Here is a 27551-nt window from a genome sequence, read left to right as displayed (position 1 = left end):
CCCTCACTTTTTTTTTTTTGATTTTTTTTTTAAATACAAATTTTGTTTAGGAAAAATGGAAGCACCGTCTGTTACAAACCAAACCAAAAAGAGGATAAAACATAAGGGGAAAAAAAAAACAACAAACCAAAAAAAGGAGAGACATATTAGAATTAAACACCGTGGAATGTTAAACAGGTTACAGGCTACCGTTCTAGCCAGTGCGGTTAGGCAGCTTAGTGAATTAATTGCTTAGGAATTAAAAATAAATTATTATAAAATAGATTTCTGTACATTTTACATACATATATATCTCTTTATATACGCAAACCGTGCTGGGCAAGTAATTACAGGGGATTTTCCCACGCCAGCCTCAGTCCCAGCCGAAGTCCTGCCCCGTCATCTGGTAGAACTTCATGTTGAAGGGCCGGTAGAAGTCCCGCAGTCTCTGCACCACCTCCTGGTCTATGTCAGGGTGGGTCCTGCCTTTCGTCTTCCCCAGGCAGTGGGGTTTGCTGCTGCCTTCCGCCTTCTTCAGGCACGGGAACCCCTTGGTTTTGTTGAAGTAGAAGTGTTTGTCGGTGATGATCCTCTTGAGGCCCAGAAAGTCCTGGACCCTGCCCAGCTCCCCCGCGGGGTCGCTGATCAGCCTCTCCCCGCTGACGAAGAGGATCTGCCCGATGGGGAAGTAGAGGAGCCAGTTCTCCAGGTGCTTGGCGTAGATGCCAATCTGGATGGCGCTCCACGAGGTGTCGATCAGGCCCGTAGTCCTGTTTTTGAAGGTCAGGCTCTCAAAGGTGGGGATATCGGGCTTCTTGGAGAGTGTCTGGGTGTAGTCCGAGATGGCTCTGGTCACCGGGTCCCGCACCACCACGATGAGCTTTGTGCCCTTGGACATGGAGGAGATGCGGGCTGGGGCCTCCTTAGTGACGAAGTAGCTGGGGGTCTTCTCCATGGTGATCTGCCCCTCCAGGGTCCTGGGCATGAGGTCCCTGCCGGCAAAACACGCAGACGTGGGTCAGAACGGCAGGTAACAGGAACAAAAATACGCATATGCACATATATATATTTTCACACATAGATACACAAGAATTTTTCTTCCTAAAATGCCTACACAGCTCATTTAGCTCGTACAGATAAATCCATTTTCCATTGATTTAGGGATTAGGGGAGGATTATTATTAAAGGCCACTGTATTAGAAATCCAGCTGAGTAATCTCCCAGTTATCCATGAGTGGATCAGCGGGGCTGCACTCTGCACCTGCGGTGTGGCCACATGTACCGGTCAGGATGAGTCCTGAGCCGCACCGGGCAGCCTTCCTGGCTCAGGTCAATGCCAGAGAGCCCTCAGCCCCAGCCCAGGGCTTGTTTTCCCCAGGGGAATGAGAGGAACAGCGCAGCAGAAAAGCCAGAGCTCACCGGAGCACGTCCACCTTGCTTTCCCTTAGCATCCCGAACACAACGCTTTTCCCAGTTCAGACGAGAGGGTGCAATCTGTCCCCAGCTTGTACCTGGCTTGGCAACAGCAGGACCTCACCCAACTTCAGGGGTCCTCTTGCACCCAGCTTCACCCATTGCTTTACTAATCCCTATTGCTGTGTAGACTTGTTCCCTAATACACACTAGAAGGAGCATCAAGAGCTGCTGGTGGCATCTTCAGCACAGCCCAGCACCCAACAAGGACAACCTCTCCCCTCCACTGCCACGCAGGCTCCAGCAGGTCAGGATACAGGATACGACCATGGAGAACGCGACCTCGGCTCACGGGTAGGATGTACCCTCACAAAACACTCTTGAAACCTAAATCCTTCAGCAATTCCAGCCTATTCCCTGGCTATTTCTAATTAACTATGTGGGGAAAAATTCGAGAGCTTGCAGAAATGATGGAAGCAGCACAAAGAGTAATTTTTTCCTATCATTCACTAGGCAAGCCTCAATATTTCAGACCATTTGCCAATTCTTTCCCTTTATAACCCAATGGGACTCATTTGCTCTGGGTTGTGAGACAGTTAAAAAAAAAAAAAAAAGGCAAGAGGGGAGTCAGCCACAAAATTAAAGCTATAAAACTTGATTAAGTTTTCAAAGCATCCACCCAGCACAGAGAAATAACCAGCCAGTGATCTGCAAGCCTCAAACAGCGTTTCCCTCGGATGCACGACACTGCACGCAGAGGCTGTTTGTTCCCATCTCCTCCCTTACCGCTTTTATGCTTCTACAGCAAAGATCACCATGGGCCCTTGCAATTAAAAAAGCCGCTGATAATTTGTGCTAAAGCCAACGGTTGCCCTCATTAAGAAGCCAAGGGGGAAAAATTGACCCATCTGTTCTGAGGCCAAATAATAGGAAAACCAGGAATGAGAGGTCTGATTGAATCAAAAATCACCACCTGCCTATGAAAGTTGGTCAGTAGCTATTTATGCAACTACTATTTAGCTCACACTGTACCTGGTATTTCACTTCACCAGCTTCTGGCCCTAACTTCTGCAATGTGTTTACTGGCAAGGGGCACCCAGTGACTACACCTCTGCACTGCAGGTGAGGTGTGCTCAGGGCTGCCCAGAAAACCCCTTCTCCATAGACCATGGTGGGAAAGGGTCTCCGGATCTGCACGGGTCACTGGGAGAGGTGGCCGGGCTGTGGAGGAAGGGGATATATATCAGTTTGTGATATATATCAGCCATGCCCAAGGGTGGTGGCAACCCCTAGGGCTGCGATTTCAAGGCCATGCAAGTGGAGTTTCACATGCAGAGAAAAATCACGCTGGTCTACCAGACACCTGGGACACGAGAGCTTCGGGAAGTCAGGAGCCAGCATGTGCCAAAAACCAGTAACCAAAATAACACTCTGACTAATCCTTTGCCTTTCTGGCCAACTCTGCAAACCCGTAACGCCATCGCAGAATGGAGCCAGTCAATAAGGCCCAGAGAGCAACTCCTAAATCTATCGTGGGCTGATGTAGATTTCGACAGTCTACTCATTAAGTGGTGTCTCTTTTTATGGCCACATTAAATCCGAGTTCTACATCCTGCGCTGGCCACTGACTGCTTTCCAGCTTGATTTAAGAGGTTGGTTTCAACCCATGAAGTCCTTAATGGGCTGGGACCCGCCTAGAGAGGAGACTGCTTCCCAAGACGTGCTCAGGATGGCTGCGCTGCACTGAAGCCCTTTGGCTTCAGGTCAGGTCCATCAGCTTGCTTGTTGTGCGGGGCCTTGCACCTTGAGACCGACTTCTCCTCCAGGAGTACCACAGTCAGTATTTATCCATCTCCTGGGAATGACACAAGGCTTATTTTTTCCTCCTTGCACAAAAGGGCTGGGCTGTGAAACAGGAGGAAATTGCTGGGGGTGGAGGTGCTGAGTCAGTTGATCTGGTTGGGAAACATAAGCTCTTAATTAGTGTTTCAACAAACACAGAGGAGTGCACCGCAGAAGTGGAAGACAGCAAGGAGCAACTCTTCATCTAAGAGGCATCCACCACCCCAGTGTCAGCCCCTTTGCCAACCAGTCAGCACCTGATGCCACACTCTTGATTTGTGGTTGAGGACATCCAACATGAGAGCACTCCATTCCATGCAGGTCTAGACCCCCCCAAAAAATTGTATTTTTTTTTGGAGAGGACCTGAATCCTTGGCATTTGCAGAACATCTTCCTGGTCACCCATCACACCAAGACAAGCAAGACAAGGCACATCACTGATGCTGCTACTGCTGTCTGGCTTGGTCAGCACGGGGTAAGATGAGCAGAGATAGAAATGAAGCCTTCAGCCCAAGAATGAGAACTGAATCCACCAAAACCAGCCTTCAGCCCTAGCTCTAGCACTCTCTTCCTTCGTTGTGCCCAGACGGGTGCTGGGCACAGCTCAAAACCAAGATCTTTCAGATTGTGTCAGATGCTGCCTTGTTTGAAAAGTGGCTGCATAAAAGCTAGACAGCAGCAAGTGAAGCCAAATATTGTGGCCCATGGATGCGGTCTGAACCTCTGACAGCACCACATCCAGGAAACCAAAGTTTTACTGCATGAGTTTGCCCGTTGTGAGCAGCTTTCCCATGGTTTTCATAATCTCCCATAAAGGCATCAATCGTCATGCTGGCAGCCAGAGACAACAGAGCCTCAGGGACAGGAGGAAATTGTAAGTTGGCTGGTCTGAACTCACACAGGTGGAAAAGTCACCCAGAAGTGTTTATTCCCATTCAAACCACAACTGGAGAAGGGCAACTTGGCCCACATAGAGCACTGCAGCTCCAACGCAACATGCCCGGGCACACATGTTGGTGGAAGGAGGACCAGACTCCAGCTCTGAACGTATCTGCTCTTGGGGCTGCACGACAGCAAGGCCTGCAATAAACGACAGCCATTGCGGAAGGAGGGGGAAAGAGGAGCTGAAACGGTCAGAAGACCTGTAGCCACTGTGTCCTGGCAGGATGCAACCCGTTTGGGCAAAAGTAACTGCAGAAACCCACATTCAGCTCAATGGTGCGTACACAGTTCAGCCCTGGGGCAGCTCATGACAGCTGTGGAGTCCTCTATTTCCATGGAAGCTTCACAGGCACGCTAGAGACCTGGGCAGCTTCTGCCAGGGCTGTTTGGTGCAAGATAAGAACGGTAGAGGTGCAGCTACCACCATCGTGCGCATGGGAGAGAAAAGGGAGAGGATAAAGGGAGTCGGGCTGTGGGAAACAGGGAGCTCAGTTGAGCCCTCGGACAAAAGCTGCTGCACCAGTTGGGACAGGGCTGGATGGAGACACCACTGAGGGCTGTAGCGGATACTGTAGTGGAAAATAAAGATAGTATGAAAAGCTTGGCAAGCAGTCCCTCCTGCTGTGTTATCCTCCTGCCTTCTGGCAACCTGGAGTTCAAAGACCTCTGGAGCCAGCATCTGCATCCAAATCATCCCATTTCATAGTGACTGTGAACTGTCTGATCCTTTCAAACCCAGGAATACTACTGGCCTTGAGAACATCCCACAGCAGAGAGTCCCAGCACTGAAGCACTGCTTCTACCCGTCATTCAAACCCTCTCCCTACATCCCTGCTTGGGAAGAGACGAGGCACCTGCTTTCTGAGCATGGAAGAGGAAAGCGAGGATGAGGAGTGCCACCAGACTCCCGGCGTGCCTTATTTCCCGGCGAGCCCAGCCTGCAAAGCCCTGGTGGGGCTCAGCGCCACTCTGCTGACTTCGGCAGAGCTGCCGGCAGCGTCGGGTGTCCCGGCGAGAGGAGGGAGCTGCTGCGTGAGCACAGCTATGAATTTTCCGCAGGCGGAGAGCAGAGCCCCTAACCCTGGGCTATTAACATGTCAAGAGGGACAGAGGAAAAGCTTTTCCTTTAATGAATATTTCCTCAGTGAAGCCTGCACCCTTCGTAGGCGAAGTGATAGGCTTAGTCTAAAGATGGATTGGCCTACTTTACCTATTAACCACTTAGACTAATGTAATAAAGGCTCTCGTTATTCAAACAGCCCTAATCCCCAGCCCCACGCAGCTCCGAAGCCTGGAATAAGAAGGGATGCTAAAACGAACTCCGCCAGGCTGCTGCTTGGAGAGGCACTGGGAGGGGAAATACATTTTTCTTTTTAAGTGCAAACTTCTCCAATGTGAAAACCGGACCCAGAGCGAGATAAATTTACAAAGTGGGGATGACAGGTGGCCACACGGTAATCCAATCCTGAAGCCTAATGCCCTTTGTGGCAGCTTTTGTCTGCGCAGAGGGGCTCTGGGCTAATCTGCTGCCACTTCTCGAGGAGGAATGGCGAGGGGCCGGCGGGGGGGGCGAGGGGACCTCTGCAACCTGTTGCCGCGTTACTCACCGCAGGTAGGACAGACCGGTGCGCAGGGCAGAGCACGGCAGTCGTAACTGACTTTATCCCCAGGGACATCTGTCAGCCCCCCCCACGCACCTTCCCGCTGGGATAAACCCCTCTGGGGTCTGCCAGAGCCCAAAGCCCCGCAGTGGGGCTCAGCCTGGGGGGGGGCTGCGGAGACGATGGCCCCTGGCCGTCTGCCCGCGTGGAGGTCACCGTCAGGCTGCCCAGCCGAGACCCGGCACGCTCAGGTGCTCCTGCTGCCGAACAGGAGCCCCGGAGCCGAGCGGGTGATGAGTCTTCCTTCCTGGGGAGGGTTTTGTGCCGGCTATATTCCCACCCAGCAGCCGGAGCCACCCAGCATCCGGAGCCACCCAGCATCATCACTTTTGGAGATGTTCCCCTCACCCCGGCATGCTCAAGAGCTGAAGTCCCACTGGTAAGTGTTAAAATCAGGGTGTCCTGTGCCGCAGCGACGGCACCTTTCAGTCTCAAACCCCTCCGCTCCAGACCACCCCCCCTTGCTCAATCCTCTGAGCTGCCTCAGTTTCCCTCTGCAAGGATGACAACACTCTCCTAGAGGAGATGGACAGCTAGGCGTAGGGTATTGTAAAAACGAGAGAAGCGTTGTTACGGTCCGGACAAAACGATGCAGCTATGATTTGCAGACCAGGGAGCGCTCGCAGCAGTCCCTGCAGCAGCTCTGCCAGCAAATACAGCAAGAATCGCCTTTGGTGCAGAATTTCTACACTTCCCCCCCAGCTGTTCCCTAGAAGCAAGGAAAACAGGGGACAGGGAAGAAAAAGCAAGTCAAACTATTCTGGACATCAGCCACATTCATGCCGAGTTCAGGCCTGTAATCCAGAACCATTTGCTTTGCCACCCAGTGGTACACAAGCAGAGCATCTAACCTATTTCTGGCCAGTTTCTACCCAAATTCTTGACTGGTGTTTCAAGAAGACAAAAAGCAGTTTCTTCCCAGAAAACCAAATTTTGGCAACCTGACTGTTTCTGCCCCCAAATCTTCCCTAAAGGCTGTCTAAGAAACCACATAGATTAGATCAAAAGCTTATGGTGAGAAGGTGAACAGAAATGGAAAAAGCAGACACAAAAGCTCTTCTCCCATCCCAGGAGGAGATGGATTTTTAGCCTCCAGAGTCGTGACAGTGAGTTTGAAAACCTGAGCTGACAACAAGCCCAGGCAGCACGATCTGGAACAGGGTACAATTTGGTGCACGTGATGAATTTGTTATGACTTTTGCTGCATTTCTAATTTGCAGGTTGGAAAGCAAGTAAGCCCGCTGTTACCAGCTCGGAAAAGCTTAAAAGGAAACAAATGCAGAAGATGAGGCAGGTTGAAGCCTCGTCCCCTCCCATGCTGATGCTCTCCAGCCCACTGCACCCTCTCCTGTCCCGTCCCCAGGACCAGTTCGGACCCCGTCCCCATCCCAGCACGGTCCTGCTCAGCTCTGCTCCGGTCAGGATCCCACCAAAGCCAAAGGACTTGTTTAAAACCACAGTCTGTCCGTCCACTGCCTCAAATCAAACACACTTGAGGAAGGCTTTACTGCCGTTCCCGCCCTGCGCAGCCAATTCTCATTTTAAATCCCCTTGCTTCTCTGCATCTTCCTCTCCTCCCCCACCACAATAAATAAATTTAGGTCAATTGAGCTAAATCTAGTATCTTGAAAAAGAGCTGTAGACACCCAGTAAAGGATGGGGGTGGCATCTCCATTGCTGGCAGCTTTGTCTTCCAGCCCACCCGCTCTGCCAGTTATTCCCGGTCTCCGAGGCAGCACGTTGCTGTCAGAAAGCAGGAAAAATGTTCAGTGGTGATCAGAGCAGCCAAGGGCTGGAGTAAAACCACACGCTTGTAGCCCTGCACCGGCACATGACAGTGAGCAAGAGCTCTGCAATGCTCTGGGATGCAAAAACCCAGAGCATCACCAGCATCCCCAGTTCAGGTCCCAAGGCCACCACACTGGACCCAACCCAACCCCACTCTCCTCTTCACGGGACTGATCACAAAATCATCAAATCTCAGAAATACTCCTTAAAAGCAAGAACCTGACAAGCCCAGGGAAGGACTGTTAAAGTAATAAAGTGTTTTGATTACATCGTGGAGCCTGCCACCAGCATCAAGGCCAACTGCCTTCAAAATTGCCCACTTGGCTTTGACTCCACTTTCTGGTGGCAGCAGCTCCGGAGGGGGGAAGGAAGAAGATGAAGGAGGAGGAAGAAACAGAGAGAGAAGAGGCAATAGCAAATTCCTCTCTGGGCGTGGAAGCACTTGCTGGTTTATTATTTGATACATCACATTTTTCTTACCAAAATTTTCCCCAGCTCAGGCTGCCGTTGCACCAAGGACCTGTACTACCGTACTGCACGCAGCCTCTCCTCTTTTTATGACCAGCGGTAAGGACAACATGTGTGCCTTTGTCTCGCGCGGAGCTCGTTGTTTGGGTTGGCAAATTATACAACAATAAAAGGGAATGGCTGGGAACCAGCCTCGGCCTTTTTGAAACGGGTGTAACCCTATCCAGCTCCGTCAAACACTCGCCACGACGTTTACACAAACCAGATGATGGGAATTAATGAACTTTGGGGGTGAGGAAGGGGTAGGTGAAGGAGCAGGGAGAGGGGGGAAAAAAAAATGTTTTTCTCACCCTCCTTGCTCCCTGCCCCCAAATCTGCCAGGTGCCCTTCACCTGTTGTGGAGTTCGGGGATTAAAGGAGGCAGAGGAGGGTGACAGCATGCAAAGGGTCCCCGTCGCGAAGCTGCTCTGGGGTTTTGATGGGGCCAAAGAGCTGGTGGCCACGGGTGGCATCGCCACACACCCCACAGGAACAGGCTCTGGCCCGGCCGTGGAGTCTGATCTAAGTTCCTTTGATGTGGATAAAAAAAAATCCCATCAAAGGCCGGGGGGAGCGGGGAGACGTGGGGCATCGGCAGATGGTCCTTTGCTCCCCACTCCACGCAGGCAGAGCCGGGTTGAACCAAACGGCCCCAGCAAATCAAAGCACACAGTGCCTCAAGGAGGGGACAACGTGCTGCTGCAATCACGAGGGGTTGGGATTTTGGGTTTTTTTGTATAGAAGACTTTATCTACCTCCCCCAAAGGGACTGCATTCAGATCAGACCTAGAGGTTCGACACGGGGTGCTTTGCCCGGCCACAGCCACAGAGCTGAGCAGAGAGTTTGCAGCAGCGTCTGAGCACCCAACCTGGACAAAATCTGGATGGTTTGTGTCTCCAGGAACAGCAATCGGTGTGATGAGCAGAACCAGCCTCTGCCGCAAAGGCTGCCTCCCGCCCCGCACCAGCCACCACCCACCTCCCTCCCAAACACCTCCCCCGCCTCACGGGTTTAAGTGGCTTAATTAGAAGCACAGATTCATAACCAAGATAATGACATGTTATCCCTCGCAGGGCTGCCGCCTTGTATAACTGCCATATATGGTGCACTGTATAGATGCAGCCTATAGGGGAGGAATAACTTACAGGAGCAGAAACACTTGATGGGAGCCTTGTCTGCATGGGAACTGGGTTTGTGCTTTCACCAGAGAGGATAATAAAGAAGCCAAAGAGCCACAAAGATTCCTTTGAGACCAAAGGGCGACGTGGCCGTCACTCCTGGGACATGCCCGTCCTTGGCGACGGCTGCAAAGGCACAAAGTTGGTCTTGGAGGTGTCTGGCTGGAGCAATCCCCCTTCCCACCCCTGACGCTCCACGCTGGCAGCCTTTGGGAGGAAGGGCTTGCGGGGATGGGGACCAGCCTGAAAGCTTGGGAGAAATGCATCCTGCTTGCGGATGCTCACGTGGATGCGCCCACAGTGTGCAGCCCTCTCCTCCAGGCCAAAGCCCCTGTGGCCTAGGGATCTCCAACCTGGCCATAGGAGGATGAGGGCAGAGCAGGAGCAGGGCAAGCAGCACGCCCTGGCCCCCGCCACTCTCCCAGCCTCCACCCAAATTCAGCTCAGGGGCCTTCCTGGGCCTGATGCAATCTGTCTACCTAATAACCCTCAGTTGATCTCTCTTCCAGCCCCTCGTCCAGGTTTCTCCTGAACCCACGCAGACCCTCCATGTGCACGGTCCGCCCCGGGTCCTTGCTGTGCCCATTGTGCACCAGGTCCTGGCCTCATGCCATAGCCCCAGTCCCTGCACCGTGACACCAATCCATCCCTCCCTCTATCTCCAGCCCAGCTCTGACTTTGTAGAGTAATGTACCTTCCCCCAAGACATCTCTTTGCCAGGCTGAGGTCTCCCAGCCTACTTCATCATTCTTCGAACAGAAATTCCTCCAGCCCTAAAGAACAAACCCAAAACGTTGCTGCTGTCACCTGGTGGGCTCGTGCACGGACTGAACATGGGCTGCGGATATGTGGGGCTTTCTTTGGACTAGGAAGGGCCAAGTCTCCATTTACCTCCTTCCCTCTTCCCCCAACAACAGCCCGAGATGTTACAACTGCTCAGCAAGAACTTTCCCTCCTCCTTTGCCGCAGCCAGGCAAGATATTCATCAACTCCACCAGTTCACTATATAGGCCCTCCTCTTTATGTAAACACCGAAGCCTCTTTCTGTTCCCCCATCATACATAAGCTCTGAACTTCCACTAAATAATTATCTTCGGGGGGGGGGGGGGGGCACCACTTTACATATCAAAGGACTGCTTTGGAGGGATTTACAATAATTTAAGATGAAGTGGTAAATATTCTATTCACTCCAGTTCATCTCCAGTAATAATTATAATCCTATTAGCAAGGTCCCAAGAAAGTGATTGCATTATCATCTAGCGAGCATCTATGTGGATTTCTTGGAGGGGTGGGATGGAGGAGGCCATAGGCGAGTAAAGAAGTAAAAGCAACAAAAGATGCAATTGCCAGCACCTCCCCTCCCCCAGAAGGATTTGGTCTCCATTGTCCCCATGCTTCAATAGTGCTTTGCTCTGAAAATAAGAGCTTTTGAGCGCAGTCAGGGGGTGGGGCTGAAATGAGCATCTTATTCCTCTCGGTCACCCCCAGTTCCCTTTCATTGCCGTGGGTCCCCCCGGTGCTGCTCCGGCCAACAAAGAGCACACGTTGCTGTTCCTGCGGGCGCGGGGGCCGGGAGCAGCACCGCGATTAAAAGCTAATTGCTGTTTATGGGTGAGTTCTTTGGAATATCACCCAGCATCACCGGACTTCACTGCCCACTGGTCAAGTCATGTGAGAGTACTCTAATCTGTCTCCGTTTCCCAAAAAAGAAGGAGAAAAAGACCGTTTTTGTTTAAAAGAAGAGTAAGGAGGGGCAGTTCTGTGAAACTCATGATTTAAGGGGGGAAAGAAAACCTAAACCCAGCAGGAAACATGACTGAGCTAACTGGCAAACTGGGACCAAAGACTTTTTTCCAGCAGGGCCAACTGTCTCTGCCAAGCCACGTATTTTACTCCTGCTCCATGTCGCCTCTTCGTACACCCCGCTGGAGTGTTTAACTGGAATTTATCCCTGCGGGAGTACCCCAGTTGCACCGGTGTAATCTCCTTCCCTCTCTTCTGGCACCTGACGGCCACCAGTGTGAAGTCCTCACCTCCGGCACCAGGAGCAGGCAGCTCGGCTCTGCTCACCCAGCGTGGGTGTAAGTCAGCAGCTACTCCGGAGTTGCACTGGTGCTGGAACAAGCCAGGATTACTTTCACCGTGTCCAAGAGTTTATTGCAAAGTGGTGGAAACAATTTTTCTCTATAAATTAAACAGACAACAGCCTGAAAGGGAGGAAAGAGGAAGAATTTTAGGCATCTGCAGAGATTTCAGTGCTCACAACTCACTCCTGGGGAAAAATAAATTCTCCAGACTGCCTCTGCTTCTTACTCTATCGCAACCAGAAGGACCAGCCATTTCTCTTCCCTCAAAAATTTATAGCCTTGAGTTAACGTTATGTGTACTAAGCTCCTGCTATGCAAAGATTTGGTAGATCCACTTACGGATTCATTGCAAGAAGCAGCTCTGCTCTTGGGGCCTCTTGCAGAGACTGCTGCTTTAACACTTCCAGCGACGTTACTTCTTGAACTCAGCTTTACTTGGGTAGCACCGATCCTGCCCTTTGCGGGAAGTCGGAACTAGTTTCTGCTGAGCTTGGACTGGCTTAGCAGCTGCAAGCACAGAAGTAATGTCCCCATCCAAAAAAAAGGCCAAGCAAGAGAGTCAAGGTCTGGAGTGATCAGCTAAACTGTGGAAAGAAATAAAAAAGGCAAACCCCAAAACACGGCTCTTACAAGGCTCAGGGTAGGCTTAAGCAAAGGAAGCCTGTCTTGGAAGAAGCTTAAAAGCAGATAAAGGAATCATAGCTGGCGGGACATCCAAAACACAGCCGTGGTACACGCAGGTGACAGAAGCGTCCCCTGGGGCAGAGGACATGGGGCCAACACGGCGGTCACTTGGCTTCAGCCAGCCCCAGAGAACCCAGATCTCAGGGGTTTGGCTTCAGTTCCAGCAGGAGAACGACCAGGCTGTTCCCATAACCCCCACCACAAAACCCACCGCTTGCCGTCAGCTCTTTTGCCACGCAGCCACACCTCGGCCATGTCCAAGCGACACCGCTGCTTGCTCCGCAGCCTCTTCCCTTGGCTCTTCCCTCTCGCCCCTTCCTGCCATCAAGGCTCAGCCACGACCATCAGGGCGGCAGGAGCATCAGCCGGCAGTGTTCAGCCATCAGCAGAGAGTCCGTAGCCCCACACTGCTCCCACACCCACCAGTTTGCTCTCTCAATTTGCAGCAATGGCACTAATCCTCTCCAAGATGTTAAAACCCCACAGGCACTGCTACTCACAGGTCTTTTAGACATCCCTCCTCCTCACAGGTCTTGGGAACATGCTTCCTTGAAGCAAAAGGAGAAATCTCCATCGGGTTAAACCCCATGGATGTGGGGATCTGGGACATGATGGAGGCAGAAGCGGGTGCTGAGGTGCGCAGGGCCGGCACTGCAGACTGCGTAGGGCTTGCCGGCTTTCAGCTGGTGCCCCAGAAGCACCAGATGTTTCAAGAATTAGATGCCCAAACCAAGCAGCATCATGAGTCATCCAAGAGCCGAACCACCCATCACTGCACGTGGAGCAGAGCATCCTCCTGGCTCCCTTGAAGGGATGCGCCATAGGGCTGGACCCTGCACGGGACACTCCGTTACCCATGACCTGCTGCATCGGAGCACCCTGGGGCTCCTGCCCCCAGCTAGGACACCAGGAGGTATTCCTACCAGCCTACATCTCAGTCTGGACCCAAAGGTCACGTCTGCATCTAATGCAGGGGGAGATGGTCGCTTCGCGTACCCCCTCGTCGCCTGTACGGCAACTACGCACCGCTGCAGTGTTTCTGCAGCCATGCTGCAATTAGCCAGAAGTTTCCCAGAAAAGAGAAGCAACCCCTCCTTGAGTATGGTTTAGGATGGCAGTCTGTAGAGTTTACATGGACATGGATTTTTATGGCACATACTTATAAATCAAGTTTCTGGTTAAATAAGCACGCACCAGTGACATTTCTAACCACCAAAAGCAGCTGGTGGTCAATCCCAGTACACCAAGGCTGAAGGTTCAGAAGCACCTAACAAGTTTCAACCCAGGACAGGACTACAAGAAGAGGAACTTCAGCACCCTTTCCCACGTTGTCCCTCTCCCCTGGGGCACTGCCGAGCCACCATGTATTACCTGCTCTGATTTTGCTAGAAGAGGAAAAAAAAAAACAACCCACAAACCAGAGAGCCAACCCCAAACTAAACTTTGCACAAGTCAACAGCCATTGAACAAAACCCAGCCCAGCGAGATACGGGCAGGACCACGTTCCCCGATTGCCATGTTCATAAATCACAGCCCCGCTGAGAGGTCTTTTGTGTTTTACCCCAACACAGAAATTAATGCCCTAATCTGTGTGCCTGCACGGGCAGGTAACAAGTCCCACTGATAATGCCGCCTTTTGTTAAATGCCTGTGTGAGCGGCCCAGCGTTTGCACAGGGAGGGCTGTGCTTGCCACTCTGACACACATTTCTCCTAATCAAGCCCAGCCTTTCTGCGCTGGGGCTTTACAGCTGTGATTAGAGGAAAAAGCCTCTCGATAAGCCCCAGAGCCCCTTTCTGCCCTGAGCGACACCCCAGCTCCCACCCCTTGGTCTGTGACGGATGCAGGGGGAGCATCCCCGGCGATTCGTCAACCCTTGGGGTAAGACATGCCAAAGGGGGGCTTAAACTACTGTGCTGCGTTAAGAGCCCCAAAAGGGATGGGTGCCAGCAGCTCCTGCCCCTCTTCCTCACCGTGGGGACAGCAAAGCAGGGGAGGAGCAGGGAAACGGCTTTATTCACCCAGCAGCGCTTTCCTCCGGGCACCGACAGCCCTCGGAGCATCTTCCACGTGACAGCTGAGCCGGAGCCCGCCAGCTCCTCTGCGGCAGGTGGGAAGGGAGCTCTCGGGGTGGCAGGGCCAGGGCAGGCTTGAAACAAGCCTTGGAGGCAGATATACATCTACAGGTCTTCAAAAGAGCCATGCAGGATCTCCAGGAATCCACCTTCTGCACCTAAAGGGATCCTACAGGCATCCAGCGTCACCTGAACAGTAGAGGCCTTTGAAACGACAGCTCAGAAAGCAGCCAGCTTTCCATTTTCAATACAGAAAAAAGAAAGTTACTTTTTTTTTCCTGCCCTTTTTGATAATGCATGCATGTTCCTAACACAGGCCAAGTGATGCCAGCAAACTGCTGCCAAACCCCAGCTGCATGACTCCACCTGCCTCTTCAGCAACACCCAAACCAGCCACATAACCGTGCAGCACCAAGGTTCCTCCTCGACTGTCTTAAAGATAAGGGGATGCCCCCTCTGACCAGGTCACCTTTCCGGTGGCCAGTAATGCCACTGAAGAACAAACTCATCAAAGGAGGACCAGCTACGTGGGAAGGTGCCCAGCCAAGCTCGCATGTCCCATACCCTGAGCATCCCATCAAGTGGGTCAAGAATTTAAAATTGGTTTAGACTTTATTCCAAGCTAAGCACCCCCCAATTCATTTCCAAAGGTCTTCTGCTTCCTTCTCAGCAAGGGAGGGGAGGCACTGACCACGACCCAAACCGGTGGTAATCAGGACACTGGCCCGGTCAGCGTGCCCCCCCATTGGGATGAGCTATATTTGCCACCCGCTGGAACAAAAAGCCTGGCAAATTAACACACCGGTGATCCTCTCAGTACTGATCCCTAAATGCATTTTAACACAAATGGGATTGTCACCTCAACTCATTTGTTAATGAACTTGTGATTTACGGTCATAAAGGAGTAGCACTGGAAATTAAGATCGCTCCATGGTAAACAGACCAGGGCAGTGAGACAGACACAGAATAGGTCCAGAATAGGTTTTTTCCCCCAAAATCTCCCATCAGGCCACTATGACCCTCCCCAGTCTCTCCTCATCCTTTTTACCCCCTACACCAATCATCAAAGACAGAAAAGAAAATTAAGTTCCAGGACAAAAAAAGAAGCATGCCCATTGAGGCAATCGAGCTACGGGTGCATGGTGCCACTGCATCCAAAGGTGGGTCCTCACAGACGCTGCAGGACTCAGGGTAGAGCAGAAGGAACCACACCAGCCTTGGGAAGAAGTTAAATTCCCAGCAAAGGAGGGAGACAGGCACCAATTAAGGAAACATGAAGGAGCAGGTCTGTCTGCAGACTCCCCTCCTGCCCCAGTCATTACGTGGGATCATGACGTGGCCATAAACAGTCAACAAAATGCAGTCAAGAGCTCTTTAAAGAGCAGACTCAGCTGGTGGAGATGCTCTGCTGCAAGTACAACAGATGCAAAGCACTGCTTCTAATTAAAAAGGTATTCACATAATTAGAGACTTCAAATCACCATACCAATGATTTGATCTAGCCCAGCACACTTGCTCAGGCTGTATTTAAGAGGGCTCTCCATGCTTGCTTTCCACTTCTCACTACTTGGGTTGTCTTTCTTCATAACCCTGCCCACCTCTTCACACCCTGCAGGATGTGATGGCAGGTCCGTGGCTACGGTGGCAACCAGAAAGGACCTCATGGAGCAAAACCACACGTGCCAAAACCCACCACCGACCTCCAGCATCCCACCCTGTTTCCATCAGGAGCCGACTTCCTTCCAGAGCCAGAGACGGGGCTGAATTAACCCATGGTCCTTCAAGCCCTTCTACATAAAGAGCACAGTGGGCCGGTCTGCTAAGGCCTTGGAGCACAACCCAAGTGAAATGACTTTTCCCTGAACACTGAGGACTCTGAATAAGAGCTATTGTTATTCAGATGAAACCAAGTGTCAGATTAACAAATCAATGGGCATAAGAGATATAAAATGGGTTACCATTGAAGCCTTTCAAATACCCAAACATATGGATGAACCAAATGTGAATTGTAATTGACTCACCCGCACCTTTGATCTCTACACCCTTGGGTTCCCAAAGAGACAGCCTGGCCCCCTCCAACCGGGACTGAACTGATTCGGGACTCCATTGTGAGCCCTCACAAAGCCTTTTCTCTCTGCCTCCATCTCCTGGCTGTAGATACAGCCTGGCACTTGGAAACGGAGACAAGCCAGCTCTGCCTCGGAGAGCCAGGGAGCTGGAGATGGCCAACCCAAGTTACCCAAACACAACCTCTCGCAGGGAGCCCATCAACCCCGGGCACCTCTTCCCACCAGCCCCCATCCCTGGTGCTGTCCTCGGGCAACTAGACATACGTGAGAAGCTGGCCCCAGGAAGAGACCCCAGAGCAAGCATCCTCCTGGAGCCGGTGATGGGGTCTGTCCGGTTTTCCAAGGGTTTTGCTGTGCAAACCCAAGGATGAGACTTTGCTGATGGGTTCGTGGCATGCACATGTCCAGACTGCAAAACCCAGACTGATCTGGACGCATGGAAAGCTGCTCTGCCCTTCCTCAAGTACCCCGACATCTGACAGTGCACATCACCTCCACTTGATTAAAATACATGATTTTTAATTTTCCTGGGGTGTTTCTGCAGCTACATTAAAAGTAACTTGGAGTTTAAACTAAGCCTAATACCCTTTTTTTTTTTTTTTTTTTTTTACACTTTTGGGGTTTGCAGTGAGTGAGTTTTGACCAGTTTTGGATAGATGCAAGAGAATAAAAAAAAATAAACATCAGTTTTGATACCATAGAAATCTCAAGTCCACAGGAGTCGCAAGGCAAGTATTCGTTTGGCTCTAGTCTCAAGCCTCATTACAAACTTTAAGTTGCTGTAGCTGTTCCAGGAAACCCAGCCCAGCTTATTCTTCCACCTCCATGCTGCAAGCCCCACACCGAAGTGGGGTTAAAGAAATTACACAGCTCAGCTATTACTATACTGAGCCTTGAAGCAACAGGAGCCTTGCAACGCCTGTTGCCGAAGGCAAACCCCAGTAGCTACTCCCAGCACTAAGCTATTCCCAGCATCAGGCACCGATACAGAGTGAAGCGATCCCCACCGGGAAGGCAGAGATGCTGCACGTGTCCTTTCCTCCAGCACCAGCAAGAAGAGGACTGGGTTTGATGGGGGAACTGGGTGAGCTGGGGAGTCCCCTGGAGCAGGCGTTGCTGTGTTCCTATCGGTTTTGGGCTCAGACCCAGCTGTGCAACTGCTAAACCCAACTGGTAAGCCTTGCTGGGACGGCTGAGGATGCGACAACCACAGGGTTCACCCACAGAGGAACTGAGGAAGAAGACCATGGGGAGGAAGGCAGGCGAGAGGAAACTGCTGGGTTCTTAATCTGCTTTAGGACCATATGAGCTTGCTGTTTATATATAGCTTAATTAATTATTACACTGCATTTAGCAGTGTGACCTTGCAATGGTCTCTGGGGGGAGCCAGCAGCCACGGTGCAGCCAGGGCAGCCAGCCAAGGCGCCGGTGTGCGCCGAGACACTCGCGCGGTGCAGGCAGCTCCTCCCGCGCGTCCGGCTGTCCGGGCAGCGCCAGCCTGTAATTAAGAGGCTTCGGAGCAGACAGCAGCTCCCGGCCCCTCTCGGCTTGCAAACCCAGGTTGAAACCCTAACCGGCTATTCCACTTCTGCTTTGGCAAGGCCGATATCTTCTCCCAAGGCTTCGTTCGCTGCTCAACACCCCCCTATTAGCTATTCCCTCTGCTTTTCAAAACGCCATGCAGACAGCCCAAGGCTTGTTAGCTACCAGACCAGCTCGAGAGGGAAATTAGAAAGAAAAAACAAAACAAAGAACAACAAACAAAAAACCCTACAAGCTTTGTGTTAAGCTGCAACAAGTTCAAGTGCTGGGAAAGAGAGGAGACAGACTTTGCTAAGCCCTTCCTCGCGAAGGGGCAATGCTCAGGCTGTTTGGCTCTTGGGCAGCTCAGTTTGCTCACTCCAGCCATGGAGAAGCCAAGGCAGATGCTTGGGGATGTTTGCTGACACCCACCAAAGCCCACCGTCCCGCTGCTCCCAGGTGAGACCTTCGGGAGCTTCCCCCATCCCAACCCGCCAACAGAAGATGGGGACAGCCCGGGTGTTTGCAGGTACCGGCTCCGATCCGGCACAATTCCCTAAACGTGGCACCAGAGGCGGGTGCAGGGGGTTCAGAGCAGAGAGGCACGGCATCTTGGCATCGCCTTCATCCCAACGTGCAGAGACACGGGGCAGAGCAAAGCCACAGGGTCCCTCTGCAATGCACACTTAGCAGCTGTGTCCCCAGCCCCGCGTATAACCGTGCCGAGGACCGCATCCAGCCACTGCTGGGACCCAAGGGCTGGGACACACCTGCTGTTTGCTTCACCACCTCCTGCTTCCATTCCAAGTCTAACACACCTTTACAAAAAACAAACCGAAGGCATGCCGAAGCTGCAGGCCTTGCCAGTTTTAAAACAAATATTTAATAGCTGAATGAAGCAGCAAAGCACTTTATTAATAAAATGCCGGGGTTTTGTCCTCCCCCTAGTGACGGGAAGATCTCTGCACCGAGCTGCAGCATCACCCGGGCTCAGCCGCCCACTGCAGCCCGACGGACTCCGCTCCGAATCAAAAATACTCATGCAGTTTAACCTCAGCGTAATGCCAGTTATTCTGCTTTTCCCGCGTTTAATCACTCTTCACCAAATCAGCAGTTGTCTAAAGATTTCCAACACCTTCCCATGCCATTCGCCGGTGCTCCGTAGACAAGTTTTAAGACAAGTTCGTATTCGATACCTGAGACAGGCTGCAAGCTTGGGGCTTTAAGATAAAGCTTGTCTGGCTGCTTTATCCAAGTTAACCATTGTCACGGATTTGGGGTCCTGAGGAAACATTTTCAGCGCTCGGTCACACGGACACGTGCCGAGGGCCCGATCCTGGAGCCCTCCCCCAGGCAGGACTTCGGACTGCATTAAACACCGTGAAGGTTGGGGACCTGGTCTGGTCCTGGCCACCAGCACGCTGCTGAAGGCTCGTCTCCTCATCAGAGCCAACTTCCCACGTGAAAAGTACATTTTTTTGCAAAAGAGAACCAATGTTTTCACTCCAGCTGCACTCAGTACTGCCGGACCGTGGTTGTGGCAATGAAGGATTTGGCCTTGCATTCACATTCAGCAGGGGATGTATAAAAATATAACATCCACCTATAATATTATACATCAGCATATAAAATAAAAGCCCATGCACAATTCTCACTTTCTTCTGGAAGAGTTGCCTGCCGCGCTGCCAGGAACGCGCACCAGAGGGGAGAGGCTGTGCCAATTCAAGGGAGAAGCTACAACTGCTCATTTTTATTATAAACAAGCCACTTTGGTGGATTTGCAGGAGTGTAAAGCCACATCGAGAGCAGGGGTAGCCACGCGTGGCCCTGCATCCGAGACCGGCTGCAAAATAAATTCTGGGTCAATCCTGTGCTGCCATAAAGTGCCATGAATGCCCAGCGCTAAGTCACAGCATCCCTCAGTAGGGATCATCCCTTTTCTGTAGGGAGAGGAAAAAACAAAATAGATTTTAAAGCAGGCTAGTTCCAGGGCGTTTCTGAGGAGGTTAATGCAGATGTAAAGCATTTAGAAGAACATGGCATTATTTTCTTTAAATAAAGTCCTCTTTCCCTGCTACCTACCATGTGACAGGGCGCTGCCGTGCTCACATATTTTAAAGGAAGAAATTTTAGAAAGTGAATTATTCGTTTACTAGAAATCAGCGTGAGGTCTTCTGCCAGCAGCAATTCTACACCTATTTTCCTCTAACATTCCCACCAGCATCACCTAAACCCCCAACCACCCAAGTTTCTGAGCCTCTTGAATGACCCCCGAGACAGGAGCACACGCGGTCGCAGAGCCGGGCTGCAAGGTCTTGCAGGGCAGCAGCCAAGGTAGGCAGCGCACAGCTTCCTCACCCCTCCCAGTACGACACCACCGCGTGCAAAATCACCAGCACTGAGTCCATTTGCCTCCTCTGTCTTCAGAGGAAAACCACTGTGGGGAGCACTTGAAGCCGATGTGGCACCAGGAGAGGTTATCGCCTTCCCTTCACATTTATGAATGAACTAAGCTCTGTCGCACATCACGTCTGAGCAGTCCCCACCATCCCCAGGCAGAAAGATGCTCAAGACACCGGGACCATGGTCCTGACCTCGGCTTCCTCCTCTCGCCTGACCAGCGGCACGATGCGATGCCCTTCCAGACCCGTTTGTGGGCACCTTGCAACCACCTCCAGTCCAGGAGCAACTCCCTAATGGCCAAGAGTAAATCCCTGCCCTGAGTTAACCCCACCTTCCCTCTGAGCCTGCTGATAATCAATACGTTTCATCATGGGAGCCCTCGTTTCCATTAAGAAAGTCAAGATAAGGTCCATTTACTCGGTTGCCTCCCGGCGGTCGCTGATGACAGCCGCTGGGCTCAGCTCCTTGAAAAAACACACGGCGTTTCTCGCGATCTAATTAAGAAACACACAGCGAGCTGCTGAAAGACCTGAAATTGCAGCGGCATGGGCAAGCCCCGGTACAGTCATCAGCAGCAAGTCAGGACCCAACACGGCACTTAGTCATTTCACAAACCAAAACAGCAGCCTCTCCTCCAGCCCCTCCTCGCACACCACGTGGTGACAACAGGTAGCAGCCGATAGCCCCTGACCCCCTAATTACACCGCTGAAATAACGTGCCCCGCTATTTGTTGTTCTTTGAGCCCATACATTAACCGTCCTGCACGGCCCCGGCCAATTCATTATCCTCTGAACCCGTTGATCACCCATGGCCACACCAGCAGAAGACATGAACGTTCACGCTGAATGATCACTAAATTAGACTTCTTCCTACTCGGGATGGATTAATAGCACCAAATCCAGGCTCAGGCAGACAGAGCAGTTTCACTAGTGAGGTCTGATGGCAAGACAAGTCCAGGATCAGGCCAGGTCGGAAATACAGCTCAAAAGAACGGCAGCTTGGGTAGAATTGTTATAGCCACCGCATCCGGGGCTCACTGGATGCTTTTAAAAACAAAGCCTTCACTGGAAGTGCCTTGAGGTATCCAAAGCTCGGTGTGTGTTACAGACATTTGCCATGGCCCACTTGAAAAGAAAAAAAAAAATAATAAAATAAATCCCAAACCCAGAGTCGTGCCCGTGGGTTTTCATTCCCATCGTTCCATGCCAAGAAGGAGCGCAACGTTCCCCGGCATGCCGCGCGGCGCTGCGCTAATGCGATTAGCCGGGCAGATCCACCATCCAAATAAGTCCCCCCCAATGCATGGTCAACTTTGCAAAGTTCAGCAGCTCAACAGGTGAGGCCATGAAACCCGATCACGGCAGACAATGTCGTCCCCCCCAGCGTCGTGCTGGGAAGAACTTGTCACGTGCGTCATATCGGGCAACATGCTTGAAACGGAGCAGCGCGCTGAAACCCCAGCAACACGAATAATCTTTGCCATCTGTTTGAACAACTCAACCCTCCTCAGATCTAAAGGAATGATCCCATGCAAACACAAGGGCCTTGCTGACTGATTATAGCAGCCCAGCCCTTCTCTTTTGGGGCCATTTTCTTCCCAACTTTGCACAGCGGCTCGGGCAACATCACGGGGAGCCGCTGGAAGGGCCAAGGGGGCACTGAACCCTGTGCGCGTGTCGAGGGGACTGTTAAAAGTCCCCGCTCGCTTAAGTGTGACACAATGCAAGGTCAATAGTTGATTTTTAATTTTTTTTTTTTTAAACAAAACTCTCAATGAGAAAGCTGCTTGTCAAAGCCACCCCAGAGAACACAACTGTCCTTTAGGATATGCTCATTCCGACCAAACGCAGCTCACGGGAACGCGCTGGAGGAATCGGTCTTTGCTCAGATACGGTCATTTGCACCCAAAGCTCACTTGGGAGAATCAAGACCGTTCCCAAACTTCCTGAGGCCAACGAACCATGCGACACCCGGTGGAAACAACACGTTGAGTTTTGCAAGCACCCGGTTGCGTCTGCGCCGACACCTCCGTGCCCCGCTCGGGAGGCTGCGAAGCGCAGTGGCAATTAAGTGGCAGGTATTACACCCTCGCCACCACCAAAACATCAGGATTTAGAGAGAACAGCCCAACGCAGGGGCGCGATCTGCCCTCGGTTCAGCAGGACTTTCACCCCAGAACTTTTACTCATTATCGCCTTATCCTTCCCCTGCTCCCAGCCTGGCCCGCTGCAAGCATCAGCACCGCACTGCTCGTACCCCCACGCACTCCTTGGGACAAAAAAGAGGCTCCTGGGGAAAAATAAATAAATTAAAATAAAACAGAGGAAGTTTCTCCCAGTTCAGGAATTGCCGTGAAGCAGCACTTTGCACATGAAGGTCCCCAGTGCTTATTTTGGGGAGTCTAAGAAACGCACGTTCGGAGCCGTTTACTGCACACCACCAGACGACTGGGCCTGATCCTGCCGACACAAACCACCCACAGCCTCAGCACGGAGAATGAATTAATGCAGCGTGGCAATAGCGGGAAGATGGAGCCCCAGCATTTTCAGAATTTCCCCCTCCAAACAAAAAAATTAAAAAAAAAAAAAGAAAAAGGAAAAAGAAAAAGAAAAAGAAAAAGAGATCTCCCCGCTGAGCTGGTAGAGGCGGAGGAGCTCGGGCTAGCACTGCAACCGAGATTATAGCCGGCGTAGCCATGGCACAGCGTTTCCTAGCAGAGGGCTACAGACTCGAAATATAAATCAGTGATGCGGAGTGGGGCTGGGAATGCTCAGCCCATGGCAGGAGGGACCGGGTACTACAGCCCACTGGGCCTACGATTATAAAAAAAAAGAAAAAAAACCCAAACATGTAATGCTAATGACATGATCTTTTTTTTCTTACCTTACAGTAATTACAGGACAAAAGGCTTTCAAGTCCCTAGCGTATTTAAAAACACATCATTGTTGCATTAAATAAGGAAAATAAAAATAAAAATTAATAATCTCCATAACTGATTTTCTAGGCTTGCAAGAAACACTTTTTTCCCCCCAACCCACAGACTGAACCCGTAAGAAAACAGCAGCTTCCCAAGGGGCTGCCAGGCTGCTGATCATCCGGGCAGACGGACGCATGTGTGCACAGGCTGCAGAGCCCAACTCCCGACTGCCGCGAAGAGGAAACTTCTTTATTATCCAAAAATTCCAGGCGCTACTTAAAATTAGTTTGCAATAGTGGCTGGATCCCGTTTCTCCTCTGTCATGGTACATATTTTCACTTGAAGCAGTTAACATGCTGTATTCATTACTGGGGGGAAAGCCCCGCAATGTGCGTACAGAAGTTATTTCCATTAGATTCCTAGCTATCTCACTATCGAAAAATCAATTTTTTTTTTTCCCCTCTTTTCCTTCTGCTTTTTAGGAATGGCGGTCAGCACCACTTGATGCTGTTTTGCCTTCCACACAAAGGAAAAAAAAAAAAAAAGATTCATTTCACTTGACAGAAAATGGAGCACGAAAAAAAGTTTGTATTCCCTCCTTCAAAAGTTATTTTCTATAGGTGAAAACTTTAGACAGAGATCAGTAGTTAATATAAATATGATTAATTGCAAATACCCCAAAATACAAGCCTTCATCAAGCTAAATAAGCAAATTTGCGATGCCTTCTGCCTCTCAGAAATCTGAAAAAAAACGTTACATTGGAAATCTGAAAAAAACGTTACATGGAACACTTCATTATATGGCAGGAACAACTTAAACAAAAACTCCTAATAGATATGACCAAATTTAGGCAGAAGCCAGCTGAATAAAATATCCTTTCCAAAGAGACGTGGGTGAAAAATGGCATCTTCATCTTTTCAAAGCCAGGCAATTGGATTTAAACAGCAAGGACCGGGTGCTGAGCACACGAGTAACTCCCTCTGTTCCAAAGTTCACTCCATTTGTGCAAAAGCATCCGAAAAACAGAGACAAGGCTTGCCCAGCTCTCTGTGCGACGGCTGGCATGGCAGATATTTCACAGCATTTTTAATCTGATTTTATTGGGCCATTAACAATAAAAATACAAACGCATCTCCTTATCGATATTAAGATAATAAATAAAAGCCTCATTAGGGTTTGCAGAAATAAGCATGCTCTTGAGGAGTGCTGGGAAACCAAGATTCACTGAAGGCAGTGGGAGTTTTGAGCTATAAAGTATCTGATTTCTAACGCTGAAATTTATAGGAACAAACTTCTACATCTAATTCAAATTGAACTTTGAAATAATGCACCATTACCAAACAACTTCTCTGTTGATTTAAGCAAATGCATTCTCCTCCCCCGTTTATTTTGCATTATTTAGTCTTCCCCCGCCATATCGATCTGGGTCCCAGACAAACACGCTCCGATCCTCAGGGTGAATCGTACCCGAGTGATTTCGAGACCTTCAGCATCACTTACACTCGCTGCTTGGGAGCGTCACCGTTCAGACCTGAAGATTTGTTGCATTTCAGTTAAAACTCCCCTTTTGCAAAGCTGCTATTTACTACTGTAGCAGTGTGTTTGCAGGGATAGGGCCCGTGCTGCTTAAAATTAAGCAGCTGATAAGGTGAAACTTTAAGAAGTTACATGCAACTTTGATGCCAGCTTCTCCAAATTTAAAAAATAATGTGCAGCCTTTAAATATTGACTTTTGCCCACTGCATCTGGGATAACAGATTAATGTAATCATAAGCATTATTCTCTCCTTCTCCCCTTCCACCTCGTACTTGTAAAAGATTAATCAACCATTTTATGGTCTAATTTAGGTGCCTAATTAAAAACAGAGTTCAACACGTACGACACCATTTTGCTAATAAATCCTGACAGGTCTTCTGCTCTGTTATACGCAAGTTCTCCTTTCAAAAATGTGAGATTAATTTTTTTTTTTTAAACCAACTGAATTTATAAAGATTTCATCTTGGTCGCTATGGGACCACATGCTGCATCCTCCACCAAAATTCCAGATTTTCATAAAACGAAAGTGCTTTCAGAAAAGACTTCCTCCTTGCCAGATCTTATCCTGCATTCATTTCACTAACTGCTGAGGGATGGCAACATTAAAAAAAAAAAAAAAAAAAAAAAAAAAAAAAGAGAGACGTAAACCTAATCGGACTGGCAGGGTGGGAGTTTCAAAGACTACAAAGAGGTTAAAATTCAGAACTTCACAGCTCCAATCTAGCTTCAAAGTTTCCATCTCTGCTCCTTTAGCATTCCTGTAAACACTCAGCAGAAAGACATATTCACAACAGTCTTGATAAAGGAACTTTTAACCATAAAAAGGATGAAAAGAAACTTAAATGCGGTTCGGCCCCGCGCACGGTGTCCCACCAGGGCTGAGGAACACCCGACTTCTCCTCCTGCCTCTTGAAGCCCACCCGCACCCAGACATCACGCCCAGGGAATTTTTGCTCCTCGCAAAATTCCAGCTACATCCACCCTCGGAGGATGCAATCCCCTAATTTATAATTCCCCCCCCTCCCCCGGCCAGAAAGTTTCATCCCGTCCCCAAAGCACCCGTTACACCACCGCGTACCACACCACCGTCTTATCCCCGGCGCTGGGCTGGAAATCGCGAGCCCCAGCAATTTATCAGCTATAAAGCTGATTACAGTGGTAGGAGAAAGTTAACGGGAGAAAGAGCGTATGGAGCGATCGAGGAAGTTTTATCTCTAACGCGGAGCTGCCGTCTGCCAGTCCCGGGCTGCCGTTTTGTTCCCAGAACGGATCAAAAAGCCCCAAAAACCTGCGTTTGCTGGGAAAACTACACCGGAGCGCCCTGTCCCCCGACCCGAGGGGCGTTTCGGACCCGCCAGCCATCCCTCTGCACCACCCCAAGCTGAAGGAAAAATAGACGCTCGGGCAAAAGCTCTGAAAGCACAACGAAATAAGAGTGTTAAAACCAAATTAAATTAATATTTAACCTTTATGTAAAGATTAAATACGGTTTGGCTAGCATAAAGGCTGCAAAACCCCTGCCGCCGCTTGGACTAACGGGGAAAGCAAGTTCCGCGCAGGGTTTGGTTGGGTTTTGGGTTTTTTTATGATTAGGGGGCTGTTTTTTCGGGGGGGGGGGTGGGGGGGTGGTTGTGTGTGTGTGTGATGTATTTAGCGGAACATTCACACTCGGCCCCGGGCGCTCCCCCCGCAGCCCCCGCACCGCGCAGCCCCAGCGCCGGCACCTCCCGCGGCTCCGGGTCGGGGCGCACCCCGCGCCGGGCAGGGCAGGACGGGGGACCCCCACCCGCTCAATCCCCCCACCCCCTCCCTACTCCCCCCCACCAACCCCTCGGAGCCCCCGCGGTGCAGGCGGGGAGGCGGTTACCTGTACCAGGCGAGTCCCCGCTCGTAGTTGCGGTCGAAGAAGTGGGGTTCGGCGCCGACGGCGCGGACGTCGGGGTGCACCCGCAGGAACTCCAGCAGCGCCCGGGTCCCCCCCTTCTTCACGCCGATGATGATGGCCTGCGGCAGCCGCTTGGTACCGGAGCCGTTGAAGAAGCTGGAGATGGGGCTGGCGGAGTCGGGCGCTGCCCGTTGCTCCTCCAGGCTGCTCTCCTCGCCCGGCTCCCCCGGGACCGGCGGTAGCAGCTGGGGAAGCGGCGGGACGGTACGGGACGGTCCGAGAGAACCGCGTGTCGCCAGCCCGGCGCAGGAGCCGGCGCAAGAGTAAAACATATAAAGCCAGAGGAAGAACATGATGAAAATCAGCAGGAGCCTCCGCCTCAGCGGCGGTAACGCGACGGGGACATCGAGGCAGCGGTTCAAGCGCTGCCCCATGTGCCCGCGGGCTCACCGGGATGCATGGCTGGAGCTCTCCCGGCTCGGCTCGGCTTTACCCGGAGCCTCATGGACACCCCGGAGCCTCAGCACGGCCCTATAACTCTTCTCCTGGCCGCCCGCTGCCCTCCCCCGCGCCGCTCTCCCGCCGCCGGCAGCGCAGGCAAAGGCAGCAACGGGGGGGTGGGGGGGGGGGCGGGCAATAAAACCCCAACCGACGGACAGCGCCTTCAACCTATCACAACCTCTCTCTGCCGTATAATGAGCCGGGAGGAGGAACCAATCAGAAAACGGATTGGCGCTCGGGGGTGGGGTGAAGGAGGGAAAGGGAAGCGTTCATTGGCTGATAAGGCGGCTGCGGGCGCGGGTCGGGGGGGCGCAGCGATATACCACGGTCCCGGGGTTCGCACCGTCGGAGCACCGGTTCCATCGCCCTCCCTTGCCCCGGCGTTGCCCCGCGGGCCCGTACGGGGAGGGCGATGAGGATTCTACGATCGTGATTCGAAGCCTTCCAGTTCCGTCCAATCCCGCACGCCGTCTCTGATTTCCTAAAAACCCTTTTATTTCTAGCCAAATGCATTTTCCCGATAGTCGCTATCTGGAACATCTAAAAGATCACATTTCCCAC

The 27551-nt window shown here is 51.4% G+C and overlaps 1 protein-coding gene across 1 annotated transcript; it reads right to left on the bottom strand.

The window, feature by feature from the left end:
- On the bottom strand, positions 1-27088 carry LOC129214685 (heparan sulfate glucosamine 3-O-sulfotransferase 3B1-like). The gene is made up of 2 exons (XM_054846725.1): positions 26472-27088; positions 1-971 (listed from the first exon to the last, which is right to left on the bottom strand). The coding sequence occupies exons 1-2, from the start codon at positions 26921-26923 to the stop codon at positions 353-355; spliced, it is 1071 nt and encodes a 356-aa protein (XP_054702700.1). The 5' UTR covers positions 26924-27088; the 3' UTR covers positions 1-352.
- Positions 27089-27551: the final 463 nt, after the last annotated feature.

Source organism: Grus americana, chromosome 18, assembly GCF_028858705.1.
Source record: "Grus americana isolate bGruAme1 chromosome 18, bGruAme1.mat, whole genome shotgun sequence".
Taxonomy (NCBI): Eukaryota; Metazoa; Chordata; class Aves; order Gruiformes; family Gruidae; genus Grus; species Grus americana.
Note: the sequence above shows the minus strand (reverse complement) of the source record. Positions and strands in the feature narration are given on the sequence as shown.

What these genes read in the sequence shown, in the direction of transcription:
- LOC129214685 (XM_054846725.1), bottom strand. Translation starts at nt 26,923, where the DNA reads ATGGGGCAGCGCTTGAACCGCTGCCTCGATGTCCCCGTCGCGTTACCG. An exon ending in CGGGGACTCGCCTGGTACAG is followed by an intron (nt 972 to 26,471) that starts GTAACCGCCTCC and finishes TTTTGCCGGCAG; the next exon opens with GGACCTCATGCCCAGGACCC.